We start from the raw sequence: 18,595 nt of genomic DNA on the forward strand, positions 1-18,595 counted from the left end.
GTGCGCTGACAAAGTGTCCTGTATATTTCACATTCACGATGCCACCACCAACGATGCACCCCACAATAATGCCGAACTGAGGGTTACTCGCTACCGGCAGAGGCCAGAACCCTTGACGGAGATCGCAGCAATGGATAGCACTATCTGCATTGCACAGCAATCAAGTGACCTTGGTGCCAGGTCATCAAGACGCCATTGTGCAGGACGAGGGACTACTGTACGCAGTGGATAGTAGTACTGAGGAGCTGAAGAGCGGTAGTGATAAACGGCAGTGGTGTGGGTTGGGTGGTGGGCGTGAAGTAGCCGCAGCAGCAGCAGCAGCATCAGCAAGCAGTAAGTACTGTAGAGGAAAACGGACGGATGAGACGAGGAGTAGGATCAGGATGCTGGCCCGCCCTCGTATTGTCGGGATAAGCACTGAAGTCTGCTCTGTGCTGTTGGCAAGCTCTTGCTTTGCTGATACGCGCTTGGATTGGCCAGTTTCCCATTTGGGCAGGTGGACTAACCAAACTACATGCACATGGATGATATGCGCGGGATGTTTCCTGCAGGAGCCATCCACACCTCTTGCATCCCAAATCTAAAATCTCTGATCTCTATCTCTGCCTGCTATCTGCCTGCCTTGGCTTCTCGCCTCCCCTTTCCTCGCATTTTCTCACCCTCGTCCCTTTGATACCGACCTCTCTGCCGGCTTTACCGAGTTGGCGGTGCCGAGATTGGTCATGTCCGTCACCAGCAGCGAAGAAAGGCGATTAGAGCACGGCTAGGCAGACAGTCGAGAGCCTATCCAGGGTCACCATCAAGTTTTTGAGCAACCATGACATGGATCCAGGAGCTGGACCTACTGCCTACCTAGGTGGATATTAGTATTCAAGAAGGGCTGCTAGCGGGCAACCCAATCTACTGTGGTACTACTAAGTAGATACATACAAAGACCCCAGGCATTATGAAGCCCGGTACCAAGGCTCTTCAATCAATATCGAATGACGAGAGAGGCTCTCCTCTCAGGGTCTTCCAGATTTGTCTCCCAGCAAATTTCCAGTCCGCCTTGTCACGCGTTTTGACCTGCAGTACAACCACATAGCCGCTCGTCGATCACAGAAAGTCCCGAAATTCGGCTTGGACATGCAGTCCAGCTTGCCCAACAGTCAACACCCTGCCTCCATGCCATCTTGGCAAATACGACGCGCTTGTCTAGGCCTCAACGCTCGCTTGAGCAAATGTGCATGAGGCTAACCCCCAAGCTTACCTATGTACTTGCTGCCAACCCATGTCCTCATCTGCAGCCCGGCCTGTCCCCTGTCCACCCCGTTTCTCGGGGAGGCCAAGCTTGTCAATCCCATTGACCTTGAGGGTGGACGATTCCGCTCTTGGGCAGGATAGGACGAGCTGATGGTCTGAGCCTCGTATTTTCGCTGACTGTGTCTGCAGACGTGGGACGATACTACTGTGTACTTGAGCTTGACGGGTCAGATTGGCGGCGCTCTTATCGTCATGATATATCCACTGGCGATTCCCATCTTCCGGGCCCTCGGTTAGCATTGCATAACCTCACCGTCTGCGCTCGTTGATCCAACACTCGTCCTGTTTTCGCTCCGGGGTGGGCGCTTCGTTCACGATGAAGGCCACAGTCTGCGGCCCCCAGGCCTCCGTGCTTGTGCTTCTGTCTTTTGTAAGTAGTCCTCACCATCGAGACAGCCCGACGTCCAGCTCACAATGTTTAGTTATCCACATGCAACGCTGTGATCGTTAAAAGAGCCCTGAGCCCATCTGCTACACTACCTGGAGCATGGCAATACCAAGGTTGCTACACGTAAGCAGGCATTGATGCGCCTAGATGACCGCTATGACTGATATTGTGATGCAGGGACGTTGGGAGAACAATCAATGAAGCCGCCTACAATGACGCAACGAACATGACCGCTGTTAACTGCATCAGCTTTTGCTCATCCAGGGGCTTCCAATATGCCGGAACGGAGTACAGCCAGGAGTGTTGTATGTCTATCCACGCCGCACCTTTTCCATGAGCAAGCGCTGACCAGGTATCCGAAAGACTGTGGAAGCCAACTTGCAGCCGCCGCAGCAAATGTTACCGAAGCAGACTGCTCATCACCCTGCACGGGTAATGCCAACGAAGCCTGTGGGGGAGCGAATCGTTTGACTTTATACTACAGCTCTCAGCCTGTGGGCCCTCAGCCGAACCCAGGCGCGAACGGATACAGCTACATTGGCTGTTATTCGTAAGTCATTCTGAAACTTACCGGGCAAACATGGATGAATTCTTTTCCTAACATCGAGCTCAGAGAGGGATCAAGTGGCAGGACCTTGACACACGGCATTGGAACCGTTCCAGCGGCACAGATGACAAATGCCGGGTGTATCTCAGCTTGCAAGGCAGCCGGATACTCACTGGCTGGCACTGAGTACTCAGATGAATGCTGTACGTGGATCTCTCTTGTATGCCACGTCCACAATGTTCCTTCTGTGCTAATCCTCCACAGATTGTGACAACAGCATCCAAAACGGCGGGGCACCGGCCACGAGTGGTTGTAACATGGTGTGCAATGGAAATCAGACGGAAATCTGCGGAGGTAGCAGTCGCCTCTCCATGTACTCTCTGAACGGGGTTGTGCCCAGCGCTCCGAGTTCCACTGTATCCGCAAGCACGTCAACGGCCTCCACGCCGGCAGCCACAGGGTTTCCAACGGGCTGGTCAGCCCAAGGATGCTGGGTCGATAACAACCAGAACCGTATTCTCTCCTTCATGGCCCCCGACTCTCAAACAATGACCCCCCAGTCCTGCGCCCTCACATGTAGCAACGCCGGCTACACCGTCTCAGGAACCGAGTATAGCACCCAGTGCTTCTGTGGGAATGGCATTTCGAATGGCGGTGTCCAGGCTACATCAGCCACAGAATGTAACTCAGCGTGCGCGGGAGACACCACGCAGACATGTGGTGGGCCCGACAGGCTGTCCATTGTCTCCAAAGGAGAACCTGGTGTCGAGCTGCCTCCAGCGCCGATCGGGCAGGTGGGCAGTTGGACGTACCAGGGATGTTACAATGACAATGCCAATGGCGCCAACCAACGGACCTTCCCGTGGCAGCTCATCTACGCCGGAACCTTAACTCCCGCAATATGCTTGGATAAGTGCGCGTCGTTTGGTTACGCAGCTGCCGGCCTGGAGTACGGCCAAGAGTGTTATTGTGAGTCGCTCCTGAATCCTGACATGCCCTGGTCTTCCAGCCTCAAACTGACTTCATGGTTTCAAGGCGGTGATCCACCCGATATCACAAAGAACAACGCTACGAAGCAAGCCGAGACAGGCTGCAGTATGGTCTGCGCGGGTAACTCTTCGGCCATATGCGGAGGTGAGAGCCGACTTTCAACGTACTTCTGGAACGGCACAGAACCTCTCTATACTTTTAGCTACCCCACAGGTGCCGCAGCTGGAGAATACCAGTTCCTCATTGGAGGTGTGACAATCCCTTTGATGGTGTCCGAGTCCATCACCGGCAAGGTCAGCTTCCTGTCCAAGTGGGGCACCGGGCCGGGCAACGAGACGGGTGCATATGAGCTCGACCTCACGCAAGTGAATAACTTCGCCAACGCGTGGAGGACGTTGCACGTTAAGACGGATCTCTTCTGTGCGGCTGGTGTGGTGCTTCCTGACAAGGGGGGCCGTCAGTTGACGGTGGGCGGATGGTCTGGTGAGTCGACTGAGGGTGTCCGGCTGTACTGGCCCGACGGCTCGCCTGGTGTCTGGGGCACGAACGACTGGCAGGAGAACGTCAATGAGCTTAGCCTCCAGGTCGGACGCTGGTACCCTTCGGCTTTGGTCATGGCGAATGGGTCTATTATGGTCATTGGTGGTGAGGTCGGGTCCAATGGTGCGGCTGTGCCTTCGATCGAGGTGCTGCCTCACACTGGCACAGCGCCGTTGTATATGGATGTAAGAAACCCTCATCTTTATGCCATCCTCCCTTGGCAGGTCTCGATGCTGACTTCTTTGGACAGTGGCTGGACAGGACTAACCCCAACAACCTGTATCCCTTCGTTTCTGTGCTCCCATCCGGCGGCATCTTCGTTCAATACTGGAATGAAGCGCGTATTCTGGACGAGCAGACCTTTGAAACCACGAAGACCCTGCCGAACGTACCCGGTGTAGTCTATGGTACCCTGGGTGGTAGGACATACCCTCAAGAAGGCACAGCCGTACTCTTGCCGCAGGTGTATCCCTACACTGACCACCTGGGAGTACTCATCTGCGGAGGCAGCACCGTCGACGGGCCAGGCAACGCGATTGACAACTGTGTAACCACCTTTCCCGAGGATGCCAACCCGACATGGACCCTGGAGCGCATGCCTTCGCCCCGCGTGATGACATGCATGGCGCCCCTCCCCGACGGTACATATCTCATTGTGAACGGTGCAGTGCAGGGCTGGGCCGGCTTCAACCTCGCCAACAAGCCCAACCTCAACGCCCTGCTCTACGACACCTCAAAGCCAATGGGATCCAGGATCAGCGTCATGGCGAACACGACCATCGCGCGGCTTTACCACTCGGAGGCTATCACGCTGCTCGACGGGCGCGTCCTCATCTCGGGGTCGGACCCCCAAGATACAAGCGCTGCTCAGAACCCCCAGGAGTACCGTATTGAGGTCTTTAGCCCGCCATACCTGCTGGAGGGCAAGCCGCGACCGACCTTCACGATCGCCAACCGCGACTGGGCGTACGGCGCGACGGGCATCCCGTTCACGCTGGGCGGCGCGGCCCAGAATGGCGCCATCAAGGTCACACTGCTGGGCGCCGTGCACAGCACGCACGGCAATAGCATGGGCGCACGGAACCTGGTGCCGAAGATATCATGTGCGGGTACAAGCTGCACCGTCGACGCGCCGCCCAACGCGCACGTATGCCCGCCTGGTTGGTACCAATTCTTTGTGGTGGACGGGGGCGTGCCAGCCGTGGGCGTTTATGTGCGGATTGGGGGGGATCCGGCTGAGCTGGGCAACTGGCCCAATTTCCCCGACTTTACCGTCCCAGGGGTGTAAGTGAGGGCGAGGGCCGAGACTTTCTACATTTTATTAGTATAGGTGCTGGTGGTGGGTTTGAATGATTGGATCGATGGTGGCATCTCATAGCCTGGATGATTGCATATTTGGCTTTCCATATAGTAGCATTAGAAACAATTACACCGAACCGGTAGACTTCTAATGTATGAATCCTCTCACGACTTACTTATCTCCGGATACATTCAATAAGCGATTCTGATTTGGCTGCTCTTGAAAACCCGAAGCTAATTGGGCCAGCAATCCAAGCGCTGGAATGCAGTACTGAGCCACGGACATATCGCACTGACGCGACACTGGTATCTCCTTGCTCGGCAGTTCTTTTCGCAATAATTGTTGCTCCCGGAATGTTCAGATCGAATCGGATCAATTCAGGATGCCGAAGGCTTTATGGTACCGTAAGGGTCGGACGAGGGCGCTACGCCGAGGGGCTTAACGCCGCTTAACCCCAGCCGTCCATTAAGCTTCATCCATGATGTAGTCGGCGGGCTAGTAAAGACATTCAAACCGCCCTGGGTCGATAGCTTATATATATGTAGCTCGGAGATTCCCATTATCTCTGCTCGCTTTGGGGTATTATTTTCAGGTGTCTGCATCTCCAAGCACATAACACCCAGTTCCACATATTGAAAAAGCAGCACCAATTCCAGCCCACAATGTCCTTCTTCTACCGCCAACTCTTCGTCAAGCCGGCGTACCCCACCCGGATGCTTAATGGCCAAACGGTCATCGTAACGGGCTCCAACACAGGCCTGGGCAAGGAAGCCGCCCGGCACTTCGCGCGGCTCGGCGCAGCCAAGCTAATCCTCGCCGTGCGCAACACCAAGGCCGGCGAGGCCGCCAAGATCGACATCGAGCAAACGACACAGTGTGCACCAGGAACCGTGGAGGTGTGGCCGCTGGACCTGAGCGACTACAGCTCGGTCAAGGCGTTCGCGGCGCGGGCGGCACGGGACCTGGAGCGTGTCGACGTGCTGTGCGAGAATGCGGGCATCGCAACGGACAAGAAGCGGATCGTGGGCGGCCACGAGAGCACCATCACGGTCAACGTGGTCAGCACGTTCCTGCTGGCGCTGCTGATGCTGCCGCAGCTCAAGGAGACGGCGCGCAAGTTCGGGGTGCGGCCGCGGCTGACGGTGGTGGCGTCCGAGGTGCACGCGTGGGCCAAGTTCCCGGAGCGCGGGGAGAAGTCGGTCATCTCGGCGCTGGACGCGACCGACGACATGAGCGACCGCTACATGGTGTCCAAGCTGCTCGAGGTGCTGGTGATCCGGCAGGTGGCGCCGCGGCTCGAGGGCAGCGGCGTCGTCCTCAACATGCTCAACCCGGGCTTGTGCCACTCGGAGCTGTCGCGCGACTCCGGGCTCGGGCTGACGGTCATGAAGTTCTTCCTGGCGCGGTCGACCGAGGTTGGGTCGCGGACGCTGGTGGCGGCCGGGCTGGCGGGCGAGGAGAGCCACGGAAAGTACATGTCGGACGCGGTGGTGAAGGACTACGACGTGTCGGACTTTGTGAAGAGCGACGAGGGCAACAGGGCCGGGCAGAAGGTGTGGGAAGAGCTGAGCCAGATCCTGGAGGAGATTGCGCCGGGCGTGACGGGAAACATCTAGCTGAGGTCAGGCTTGGGCAGATAATGGTTTAGTGACGGCATTTACTCTTTCATTTCTTCTCCACTTTGAGATTGACGCTTGCTTTGGAAAGCTGAGCGGTTGGTGATTGGTGAGAATTTCAAGTGTGTTGACGTTGATGCTGTAGTTATAGTTGTGGTGTAGCAGAGCAAGTATAGCAGAGCACCCCTTCATATTTCCAGCGCGCAGACGCAGTGACTTTTGAACTGGTTGATCACATTACACAAATATGATAGACCAGAAAATGACGAGGGTTGTACTCGAATTCGTAGGCCACAGGCACAATTGGGCGACTGATGCTCATCCGTGTCCTGTTGGGTGGATTCCTTCATCGATACCTGGTACGAGAAAGTACTCAGACAGATTCTACCTTTGCCCAGGGTATTTTCTTGATGTACATTGTCAAGGGATGGCAGCGCAACCGAAGCCGACCTGAGGGAGCCCAGTGTGCATTTCATGCAAACTTCGAATGCTAAAATCTGTCTTCTTTGCTGGGGGTTTCTGTTCTCGTGCCTCACCTTTCCTTCCTCTCTCACCATGAAGAAATGAAGAACAGGGGAAAGAAACAAGGCTATTGAACGTCACAGTATTCTCTGCTCTGCCCCAGTGCGTGTGGACATGGGCAGGGGTGGTGCGGGAAGCCTGCGTCCAACCCGCACCCTGCCCCCCTGCAGCCTTCAAAAATAAATGTTCACTTCACCTCACTAAACCCACGTCCAATTCTATACCACCTCCGCTTTGCTCTCTCTCTTTCTGGCCCTCAACTCCAGCCGATTATCTACGCTCACAGTCGACGATTAAAGTCTGACATTAAACAGCAGACGAGGCCCCTCAGAATGTGTGATTAAGCAGCAGATCGCCGAAGGCTGGCCCAAGCCGTGTATAGCTACAGTTACAGCCTCGGCCATCTCCCCCTTCGCCTTCGAGACCCTGCCTCGTCAACCACCAGGGCTGCCAGCTCACATATTTTCAACGGCACAACCCACCTAGTCACTCGGCCGCTTATTTACCAGTGTGGCCACGCGTCAAGGCGTGTAAACCCATTTGCATCGGCTGTGCGCGTTTTCACTGCAGCATTGCTACCTTTGTAGATGCTGAGATATTCAACCTCCAGACCTTGGACCATTCTGTCTGTATCTACGCTATGCTCAGGCTACATGCGGTCCGGCCTGGCGTTGTCAGGGACCTCAGTATTTGCCGTCCATCACTTCGAAGATGCATTCAGCGCCGGGGTTTCTACGTCCTGGGTATTGAGACATCTTGTGATGACACATGTGTCGCGCTCCTGAACATCACAGAGAACTTGTCACATTTGCACCGTAACCTCAAGGTCTCTTGTGCAAATAGGAAACTCGGTGGAATAGAGCCCAGACAAGCGGTTCGGTCACACACTCGGAATCTCCCCGCACTTGTACACGACGCTCTTCTTTCCCTCGAAGGCCACGTGCCAGATCTTATTGCCGTCACCAGAGGTCCAGGCATGAATGCTTGTCTGGGTGTCGGCGTCTCATTTGCCAAGGCTTTGTCTGTCGCCTTCGATAAACCGCTCGTCGGTGTCCACCACATGCAAGCACATGCCCTTACTATCCACCTGGAGGGATCACTCGCCAATCGAGGATCCCAGCCACGGTATCCCTTTCTCACTCTGCTGTACGACCTCCCCGTTTCCCGTCTGTATGCACACGGTCGCTGACTATGGGGCATGATCAGGGTTTCTGGTGGCCACACAATGCTGCTTTACACCAAATCGGTCACCGAGCATAGGGTCCTGGCGTCGACGCAGCGCGGCATCACTAATCCGCGCGAGAAGGGTTCAGCCACTGCCATCGGAGAGATGCTGGACAAATGCGCCAGGGTTAGTAAGTAGTTCTCAAATCTCGCCTGCAGGATTGTTCTTGTTATAGAGGCCCTGAACACCAAGACCTCTGTGGCCGCCTCACAGCATCGTTTATCTGGAACTAGCGTCTAGTAGCAATCTTTTACTCACAAAGTTTCAGTCCTCCCACCAAGCGCTATTCCAAGCAATGCAGATGCTGTCGTCTATGCGAAGCTCATGCACGGTTATTGCCAAAGCCAGGAGAAATACCGTGACCTGATGCGTCACGATTATGAGGCTCCTCGAAAACGGCAGGACGAGATCGAATATTATCAATCAGAAAACGGCACGTGGGCTCTTCCTCCCCCTCTTCGGCAGTCGCGAGATATGATTTACGACTTTACGGGGCTGGGTGGCAAGGTCCGTGCGATCATGGACGAGAGGTCTGATATGAAGACCGATGAAAGGCAAGAGCTGGGTTATCACACCATGCGGCTCGCTTTCGAGCACGTCATGAGCAGGGTCATTCTTGCATTGCAGAATGACGAAGAGCTCTTGGCCAATCCCCCACAGGCATTGGTCATTTCTGGGGGCGTGGCCAGCAATATGTTTTTTAGGAAAGTTGCCGCATCTATGTTGCAGGCACGAGGTTTTGGTGATATTGATGTCACGGCCCCCAGACCCGCTTGGTGCACTGATAATGCTGCAATGATCGCCTGGACAGGATATAAGATGTATCAAGCTGGCTGGACCACGGACAACGCGTTTCTGCCCCAAGGCGAGTGGCCGATCGAGGAGATCTTGACAGGCGTCGACTGTTGGGTTGAAAACAGTGACGCCGCCTCTTTGAAACCTACGGAAAATGTGGCGGCTCCTCCGCAGGACACGTCCCAGGTACCGGATAACTTGCAACCCCAGGAGCCAATACTTTCCTCAACATCAAATGCTCCTGCGAAGTCGGATGCAAGTGTTAAGCCGAATCTTGACAAAACAAATCGATGTGAAGCAAATGAGAAGTCCTTTTCACTAGAGGAGAAACTGCAACGTATTCAGCGCAAGCTCGAGCAAATCACTACAGCCAAGGCCGAGTATGACGACGGCAAGCCAAGTGTGGAACATGGTCCATGTCGACCGTCGTTGCAGGGTGAACTGCACGCTCCGAACAGTGAGGAGCCAGACTCTCTGCCCAGAGGGACCCCAGGACCTCCATCGACGCAGGCACGAAAACGCCCAGCCCAGTCGGAAGACTCATCTACGCAGTTGGCGCGGAGGACGTCGTCCCCGTCAGGACTGCAGCGCCGCAGGAGGGGCAGGGAGCACACGAGTTCGGTGCGAGACTTGATAGAGAAAGAGAGGGAGCTCTTGCGCCCTATCAGTCGGCGAGCAGCGGACCCTTTCAGAAGGCCAGAGACCGGTACTGGCCCCAGATCGCCAAGTCGTGCCGGTGTGGACAGGGTTTGGACCCCAAGGCATCGACTCGAGAGAGCTGGCGAGTCCCGGGCCAAGGTCGGTCCTTTCGCCTCAGGACCAACAAAGGTGTCCACCGACGAGGTCATACACCAGGCGGCGGAGGTGCGGAAGCGGAACGAGAAGCAAAAGGGAAAAGAGGAGAAGGGTGAGAAGCGTCTCGAGCGGCTGCGCCCGACCGCGGATGACACCTCCGTCGAGCCTGAGAAGAAGAGGACCGTCGTACGGCTGCTTCCGCGGGCGGAAAACCCGGTCCCTGAGGGGCCGCTCCGAACAGGACTCAATTCGCTCAAAAGATGGGTTGGTCTGTAAACGAGACCGGGACGTGTGAGGGGCAAGTCCCAAATTGGATATCGATCCTGCTGAGGATCAATAGGTGACCATACCAGCGGGCTGTCAGAAAGGCCTGTGCTACGCGGTGTGTTCGAGACAATGGACGGTCTCGAGGGACTGCTTTCCGCCAGATTGTCGCGGAATAACATGTGATTTGTAAGATATGGAAATCGCAACTCGCATGAGAGGGCGTCGAGGACACTTTGTGGGCCGTGTCATAATCCAACCAGCGATCTAGCATAGCGTTGAGGTCGGGGACAGTGTGCATTGCAAAACTTTGTCATTTATTTGTACAGGTACACGGGCGTCTGTCAACTTCTGCAGCCGCCATGGATATAGTCGAGATGATGAGATAGCCTGGGCCCATGCTAAAGAAGTCCAGGTCCATCTGCGTCTAGCCCACCACCAATCTCGAGGTTTGCCATGTCCATGTCTCTATGCCCATTTCTAAGCCCCATCCTTCAACCCCTCGTCCTCCATCTAGTCCAGGTTACTCGTGACATTGGTGAACTCGCCCTTCTCCAGCTTCGTTTTCCAGAAGATTGGGTTCGTATCGTTGAAGCCGTGCCTGACCCATCCCTCCTCCTTGACGTGGTAGAGGTTGATGAAGCCACCTGAGTACGCGTCACGGTGCGTGGCGGCCAGGATGCTGCGGCGGCCGAGCTCCAGTGCGTCCTCGTCCGACAGTTCGTAGTCGTACTCGGCGTCGAGCACGCCGTAGGCGAACGTCTGGCCGGAGCCGACGCAGAACAGGTTGCCCGACAGCCGGGTGCCGTCCGAGTCGATGTAGTAGAGCGCGGGGCCCTCCTCCTTGGTCACGCCCGCGCACATGGTGCCCATCGACAGGCCCATGCCCTTGTACTGGTACACCAGGTTCGCCAGGATCTTGGACGCCGCCGCCACCGAGATGCGCCGCTTGTGCCGCAGCTCGTGCAGCCGGCACTGCATGCCCAGCCACGCCAGCCAGTACTGGCAGTCGGCGGCACCGCCAGCCATGGTGCCCAGCAGCTGGCTGTTGATCTCGATGACCTTCTTGACGGTTTGCGAGGCGATCCAGTTGCCCGCCGTGGCGCGGGAGTCGGTAGCTACGATGATGCCGCCTTTGAAGCGGAACGCGAGGGTCGTGGTACCGTGGGCGATCTTGATGGGGCATTGTGGGTTCGAGCGGTCGTCGGTTGCGGCACGGAGCCAGGATGAGGGCTAATGGGGGAATTGTCAGTGATGGTTTCAGTTGCAGAGGTTGTATGTAGTGTAAGTAGGCGCGAGATGGACGGTAAGAGTGGTCGAGAGTGAAGGTAGTGACCTTACCTGTGCTACTGGGGGCATGGCAAACTTCAGAGATGGGCCAGGCACGCCATCGACGAAGTCCATCTCATCCTGCTCTGTAAGGCCCTCGTTCTGGGCGTAGGCCGGCCGGCTGTACTTTGCGACGAGGGTATCCATGGTGACGTCGGTTGTGTGTATGCTTCTCTCGAAATGATTCACCCAGATGCTTGAAGGAATGGAGACGAAACTGAAAAGGCCACCGCGGTCGAATATGGTGGAGGTGCGAAGGCGGAAGACAAGTGGGTTGGGCAAAGGGTCGATGAGGTTGACGACGGGACGATGGTTTGGCGAGCTGATGTCGTTGGAGCTCAAGGCAGCTCAAGCAATGCGCGTAACGCTGCCGGCCGTGAGCAAGCTGGGGGACCACACTAGCCACCCGCTGACAGTGGACACCTTCCAGAGCTGCAGGGGTCCAAAGCTGGAGCACAGGCCAGTACTCTGTCATCTTTCACAGGCCGCGCAGACAGGCATCCATCCATCCCTGGTGTGGTCTCCTTTTGGCGACAGCTTGTTCGCAACCTTGGGATTTACACACTGCGGATCCTCTCCACGAAACCAAGAGACTCTCGCTCGACGGCTGCGAAAGCCGCAACACCACTCATCATGGGGTTCATCAGTGGGATTCTTTACGGTCAGTTCAAGTGACTCTCCATTTGCGGACACAAGGAACTAACACCGTCTCCAGTCGTCATCCTCATCCTCAATGCGATGTGTATCCTCTCCGAAGACCGATTCCTCGCGCGCAGTACGTTGAACTGAGCCCAGAAATTGTCCAGTCCCCGTATCAGTCCCACGATGTGGTCGCGCATCGCCTGTCAAGTTCGGCAAAGGGGGCGATCCGACCCATGAACAAGTAACCAGCCAGAATATCCAAGAGACTGACCTCTCTCAACCCATAGTCAACCTCTCCCCAAAATCCATCGACCCAGCCTTCGGACAATCAGGAGCAGATGCCAGCGTTTGGAGCAAGGTTGCGAGTTTGATATCGAGCGTGCGGATGGTCGTGAGATGTACGTCGGACCAAGGGCACATCCCTTGCCTCCCTCCCCTGGCGGCTGTGGCCGTGGCGCAAGTTCGTACATTTGACAAAAAGCTGACACCAACCGCACACAAACAGTCCCTCTCATATTCGTAAACGCCGTGATAATAGTCTACGAGCTGATCCTAGGATGAGCGGTCCTATGGGTAATGCTGCTCAGCGCTCTATTCTACCTTGAGAACCTCGAGACCAGACGGATTCGCGCAGTCAGGAGACAGAGTAGCTATCTGGCTACGTGACACATTTTGTGTTATTTTGGCATGCTTAGGGATGGTGTGGGCAAAGCGGGCATATATGGTCAAAATCACCTATGCTCGGATGTGCATGGCGTCAAGGCGTTGGTTGGGAGGGAAAAACGGGTGGCCACGTTTTACTGAACGGTGGTTACGATGTCCTCGGGGCTAAGAAGGTCACTCGCCAGTCCTTTGCCTTGGAAGGCTGGCCGGGTGCAGATGAGGATGATTCTCTTTCAGGCATACCCAGCTCAGAGGTCGTCGATTTACAATATATGAACTACTGTATAAACTCTATAGGACTTCACTAGTCTCTGTCACATTTGCAAAAGCCACTTGGTGACAATTCGTGTCAACATGACACTTTCTGGGCTTCATCGTCGCGCAAACCTGGTGTCCGTAGAACAGCTGCAAGATAGTGAGCTTTTCTAAACAATCTCTTGTGAGACCCGGAAATTAAATTTCGCTGTCTTCTATTATATTTACATGTACGCGCTCGCTTCGTGAACGGTACCTCAGGCATTGTACATCAAGAACAAACCTTCGAGAAAGCTTGTGAGATCCGGGCGGCTTCCTTCCATCCACACTGGCGACCGTACAAGTCTGTATTTATTTTTGCTCCGTTTGGTATATATACCAGCCAGGCCGTCGCAACGGGCTGGTTGTCCAGAATGCCAAAGCCAAACGCTGACTGGTTTCGCTATCCACAATCAAGTCCGCTCAAGTTGACCCCAGTGTACCCAAGACATAGCCAGCCCTTGGCCGAGGTGCACGACTGTTCCTTGAGCCATGCTAGTTGAGGCCAGCAGCTTCAACGCGGCACCCTTGCCTTTGCTCGACCATCTTCTCGTGGTTATGGCAAGAAGTCCCGTGAAACGCCCATGCAGGCGCAGTTGCTCGGCTGAGACCCGCTGAAATTTCACTGTCTACGAAAACACATTGCTCTTTTTCCGCCCGATGCCGCTGATACTGAAACGCTCTTTGAGAGCATGCTTTTCGGGCCGGTCCGCGTTGGAAGAGGGCCTGGCCTCGGTGCCGTTGGCGTCGCCTCCCTCGGACGGGCCACTGTCTTGCTTTTGGATCTTCTCGTCCTTGTTCTTGTCCTTGTCCTTGTCTTTGGAGCTCCCTGACAGCCAGCCCATAGACTTGCGGCTCAATGATTTGCTCCCTCTGTGCCCGCGGCTCAGTAACTTGGGGCTCGCGTTGGTGGTGGCGATAGGACTCGACGCAACCACATCCTTGCCCTCCTTTCTGCGCTTTTTCTCTTCCTCCACGGCCGCTGCTTTGCTCTCGGCCAGCGCTCTCTGCAGCTCCTCTTCGTTAGTTCTGCGTGCCTCCATGATGCGTTTGGCGTTCTCCTTGCGTCGCTTCTCTTCCTCTTTGGCTGCTTCTTTCTCGGCGACTTTACGTGCCTTCTCGGCAGCCTTGAGCTCCTTCTTTTCGAGCTTCTTGTCCTCCTTAATTTGTTTCGGCGTGTGGATGTCTTCTGAGGGCCGCGCAGGAGTGACAGGGGTCTTGGGTTCCACGGCTGGTGCTGGAGGCGGTGCGGCATTCAGCGGATGTGTGTGTACGGGCTCGGGAATGTTTTCCGGAATAGGCGGTACTGGGGGTGGGTGATCAAAGACCCCAGGTGCAGTTATTGCATGGTCCAGCACAGCGAAGTGGTCCTTGTCGTCTATCGGCGAGATAGGCGTGGTGAGCTGCCTGAGCAGTGGTGATTTTGGCTCACCATTCGACTTCACGCGGTCCAGTGCTAAGTCGGCCTTTTCACGCTCCAACCGGACTTCCTCGAGACCTTCCGCTTCTTGTTCTGCCATGACCTTCTCATGTGTGGTTTCTTGGTAAAATAGGACGTATGCGCAAGCCATACCGGGCTTATCACCAAAGAAATTCCGGACGAAATGCTTATCCACCGGTTCTACCATCTCATCATCGAACAAAAGCCATCCTCGGTCTGGCGTTTTGATGATAGATACGTAATGTCCATGGTAGGCGTTTCCTCCTATATGCACGACGACGGCGTATAGCTCGTATAATCGATCGGGATCCTCCGCGTCATCTGTGGTATTGAACATGCGCAAGTGATACGGGTAAACCACTCGATGGAACAATTTCTGCAGCCGAGTGAAATCTTCCGTGTACTTGAATCGCTTCAGGTGAAGAGCCAATACTTTTGGCAGCTTCTTGATTTTCATCCTCTTCTCAGCTTCCTGCAAACCACCGCACTGGTCGCAATGAAACTTGTTCCGCTCACACAGCATCTCCTCGTCAGAGAATTTCCTCAGGCAGGCTGTCACGGATGAATGCTCCTCGAGGTCGATTGAAAGATCCAGGAACGTCTCGTCTCGTTGTGAGGTAGTCTCGCAAGATAGACACTTCGTTTCTGATGTCAGAACTCCTTCAAAAATATCGTGGACCCAGCCGGTCCCGGGAGAAGTCGTCCCTATGGCCTGCTGGGCCTTCATCAGTGCGGCTGAAGCTCCGATAGCATTTCCAACCGAGTTTGCGTATCCATTTGCATTTGTCGTCTCGAGTTCCTGCAACCGCATCGCATTGGCTTCCACACTTGATATAACGTCGTTCAACACGAGGCCATAGAACTCGTGTGCGTCCTGGTGATTCTGATTTCGGAAATTCTCGTTATCGCGCTTGAAAATTTCGAGAAACCGCTGAGGGCTGAGCACGCCTGTCCGGGTGTTGCTCTCGATCAGAGCCGTGAAAATGTCCTTCAGGCCCGTAAAAGTGCATTCGTCCATACCATAAGCCTGGGTATTTTCCTGTGCCAGTTCTAACACTGGACCCTTGATCATTGCCTGCTTTTTCTTGTATTCAGGGGAATCTGGCCTGTCCTCTGGTTTTTGCTGCCCGGGTGGTAATTGCCCAGTACTGATCTGTTGTCTCTGCTTCATGGCCTGAGTGGCCGTCAACGGTTTTTGCTTGTTTGCCGGAGTGGTAGCATTTCCATTCATCGGCGGTCTGATTGTGACCTTGACTTGGCTCTGTTGTCCATTCGGTGTCCCTACGGGCGTGTGCGGTGGATAGCTCACAACATTAGTTCGGAAGGTCTCGCAGTAGTAGAGCGCCTGTACGATGGAGTTACAGTAACTGTGCCACGGTCAGTGTCTTGGGCGCATTATCGTCGAATGTGGTGTAAACTGTCTCGTACCATGTGTTGCCGAACTGAAGAAACACCAAATTAGCTCGTGTCAGAACCAGAGGTCAAGCAAGGCTCGCAACGCACATTCTCAAGGCCAAAGAACTTGTCACTTCCGTCGCCCCGTACCGGCCCTGCATTTTGTAGCAGCTTCTCCAGCGGGGTCAATTCTTGTGGCGGCTCGTCCTTCTTAGATTTGAGTGTGGGGTCTTTCGTAGCAGTCGAAGCGCCCTACAAGCCATGTGTATTTTGAATTAGCCCTTGTCTGGGGAAACAACGCCATGGAGGACCCAGTAGAGTATTGTGCCAGGACTGCAGACCGCAGAGGAGCAGTCGCATGCGACTCACAGTGCTGGCGCTTCTCAGCTTCTTCATGAAGCCCGCCATGATAGTGTAGCAGCGAATGTGTTGGTGGCCTGAGCGAGCGAAGAATGCGCGGGGGAGGAGAAGGGTACGTCGAACCGGTTGACCGGCCGAACCCAGGAGTTCAGGTAGATGGGCGAGGTCGAAGGTCCAACATTCGGGATGTGCGCAACAGTCCTGGGACTTTGCCCGCTCGAATCAGGTCAGCTCTCGAGGCGAGGTATTCTGACCGGGCTGGCCGTAGTGGCGGGTGTGTGACAGTGAGGTATGCAATCGTGCGGCGCGGATGTGCGTCGAGCTTCCCATGCAACGCAGCACGGCGGGCAGGCGGGCGGGCGTGTTTCTCTATTTATCTCGGGAGGTGGGTTCGTCGTGTAAGTTGGGCGAGGGCGAGGGCGAGGGCGAGGGCATGGGCGAGGGCGTTGGAAGGACGAATTGGTTCGCCAAAGAGGTCGCAAATGAAGCGACAATATGAGCAGCACGAGGGCAAGCTACCTGGTTGAGCGAGTAAGCGAGGTGATCTGCGGTGGTAAGGAGGGCAGCAGCAGGCGCAGGAGTAGGAGCAGCCGCAGTAGCAGTAGCAGTAGCAGTAGCAGTCGCAGTAGCAGCAGCAGCAACAGGAGGGCAGGTAGACTAATGAGCAGTTTGTCGTAGCCAGTCAAACAGTCGAGGGAATATGCGAAGGCGCGGCGGAAGGAATCATTACAAGTGGTTACTAATGCTGCAAGTCCGGGGCAGTTTGCCTATTTCCCCATGGCAGCCATGGCCTTGGGGATCGGTTCATCCGCCAAATTGGAGTGACTGGGCAGGGGGGCTGGCTTGTCTGTGGAGTAGCTTGAATTGACTGCAGATACAAGATCCAGTACAGTGGACTAGGTGCTGTGTACGTAGACTGCCCGACTGCCCGACTGCCAGAGGCAGTGGGTGACAGGCGGGCATACTGTGTGGCGAGGCATTTTTCACACTATCGTCTCGAGTCGACCTGGCTTGACTCGGCTTGACGGGCATGAAGGATCGTCGAGCGTGGGTGGGCAGGCTATGAATATCCGGAGGTTGCAACGAGCAGAAGAACCCCAGGAAGTGGCCACACGTCAAACGACCAGACACCAGACCAGACCAGACGACCAACTTGCAGATGTTTCCTCCAATGTGGCGGTGTTGGAGGAGCTTTGGAAGCCATGTCACTGTATTCGAGCATAATAATCATCATCATCAATGTCGAGATGGTCTGGACCTCGACCTCGACCTGGACTCTACCACGCAGTACCTAGGCGTGCTAAGTACACTAGACTAACCCGTACACACGCTTCGGTAGGGAGATGTCGCGAACTCCGTGGGCCTGTCCACTGCACCACCATTGTAGGGCCCTAAGGGAGAAGCTAGTAATAACCTAGCCGGGCTCAAAAGAAGGGAGCGATTGATTGATCCGCCGTTGGCTCCAGAGTCGGCGTGGGATCAGTGTGATAGGCGCTGTGAGGTGCAGGTGCAGGTGCAGGTGCAGGTGCAGATGCTTCCTACTGCAACTCTGCTGAGGCGGCAAAGTCCCCCGTGTCGCAGTCGTAGGGTTGAGTGTCTCGAGGAAGCAGGTCGTACAGATGCCGCGATAGAAGCCTTCCATGTGCCAGGTTCAACCCAAAGCCAAAAGCCGACCCCTAGACCAATCCTTGGACAGACAGCGAGCGACATCCGCTCAAGCAGAACTAGAAGACAGGGCAGGGGTGCTGCAGCTGCAGATCAAGCGCGTGGTTGCTGCGGTCATTGGAGGGGGGGTCGCTCGCCGTTTCCCCTCTCTGCCAGACAGCCGGGCCCAATCAGAAAATAGGTGGTCATACACTGTGTGGTATGGGACGGTCAGGGAATCCATCGGGAGGTACATCAGTTGCAGACACGCACCGTGTCGACACACCCAAAGCCACATGGCCTGTCCCGGGTTTCCAGACCCCCTACTGGCCGCTGGAGACTACAGGAATGCAGCCATTGACTTTTTCCACGCGCCAGGGCGCACAACAGATTCCAGGTCCAGGTCCAGGTCCAGGTCTAGGTTCCAGAACATGCCGCGTTGCTCGTTTTGACATTCTCATCATCATCAAGAGGGGTCACACGATGCGATTCAACCGAACCTGCGTGTCAAGATGCGGCTGGGCACTACCACGCTGAACGTTG

General features: G+C 55.5%; 6 protein-coding genes across 6 annotated transcripts; 4 read left to right on the forward strand and 2 right to left on the reverse strand.

Annotated features, from left to right (window-relative positions):
- Positions 1-1,789: 1,789 nt before the first annotated feature.
- On the forward strand, positions 1,790-5,055 carry J7T55_008292 (uncharacterized protein; the record flags this gene model as incomplete). The annotated part of the gene is made up of 7 exons (XM_053138594.1): positions 1,790-1,803; positions 1,868-1,995; positions 2,054-2,240; positions 2,304-2,440; positions 2,502-3,206; positions 3,273-3,952; positions 4,018-5,055. 7 exons carry the CDS (start codon positions 1,790-1,792, stop codon positions 5,053-5,055), a joined length of 2,889 nt encoding a protein of 962 aa, XP_052997569.1.
- A 674-nt stretch (positions 5,056-5,729) lies between these two features.
- On the forward strand, positions 5,730-6,683 carry J7T55_008293 (short-chain dehydrogenase reductase; the record flags this gene model as incomplete). Its single annotated transcript, XM_053138595.1, has 1 exon — positions 5,730-6,683. The coding sequence occupies one exon, from the start codon at positions 5,730-5,732 to the stop codon at positions 6,681-6,683; it is 954 nt and encodes a 317-aa protein (XP_052997570.1).
- Positions 6,684-8,430: 1,747 nt separating this feature from the next.
- J7T55_008294 (glycoprotease pgp1) lies at positions 8,431-10,296 on the forward strand (the record flags this gene model as incomplete). Its single annotated transcript, XM_053138597.1, has 2 exons — positions 8,431-8,560; positions 8,699-10,296. 2 exons carry the CDS (start codon positions 8,431-8,433, stop codon positions 10,294-10,296), a joined length of 1,728 nt encoding a protein of 575 aa, XP_052997571.1.
- A 501-nt stretch (positions 10,297-10,797) lies between these two features.
- J7T55_008295 (proteasome component pre2 precursor) lies at positions 10,798-11,760 on the reverse strand (the record flags this gene model as incomplete). The annotated part of the gene is made up of 2 exons (XM_053138598.1): positions 10,798-11,517; positions 11,626-11,760. The coding sequence occupies 2 exons, from the start codon at positions 11,758-11,760 to the stop codon at positions 10,798-10,800; spliced, it is 855 nt and encodes a 284-aa protein (XP_052997572.1).
- Positions 11,761-11,854: 94 nt separating this feature from the next.
- J7T55_008296 (Protein transport protein YOS1) lies at positions 11,855-12,816 on the forward strand (the record flags this gene model as incomplete). The annotated part of the gene is made up of 5 exons (XM_053138599.1): positions 11,855-12,076; positions 12,151-12,274; positions 12,329-12,388; positions 12,543-12,653; positions 12,761-12,816. 5 exons carry the CDS (start codon positions 11,855-11,857, stop codon positions 12,814-12,816), a joined length of 573 nt encoding a protein of 190 aa, XP_052997573.1.
- A 1,025-nt stretch (positions 12,817-13,841) lies between these two features.
- On the reverse strand, positions 13,842-16,456 carry J7T55_008297 (ubiquitin carboxyl-terminal hydrolase; the record flags this gene model as incomplete). Its single annotated transcript, XM_053138600.1, has 4 exons — positions 13,842-16,020; positions 16,082-16,095; positions 16,157-16,300; positions 16,418-16,456. The coding sequence occupies 4 exons, from the start codon at positions 16,454-16,456 to the stop codon at positions 13,842-13,844; spliced, it is 2,376 nt and encodes a 791-aa protein (XP_052997574.1).
- Between the last annotated feature and the right edge of the window lie 2,139 nt (positions 16,457-18,595).

Source organism: Diaporthe amygdali (genome assembly GCF_026229845.1).
Source record: "Diaporthe amygdali strain CAA958 chromosome Unknown NODE_4_length_2575358_cov_65_588622, whole genome shotgun sequence".
NCBI classification, from domain to species: Eukaryota; Fungi; Ascomycota; class Sordariomycetes; order Diaporthales; family Diaporthaceae; genus Diaporthe; species Diaporthe amygdali.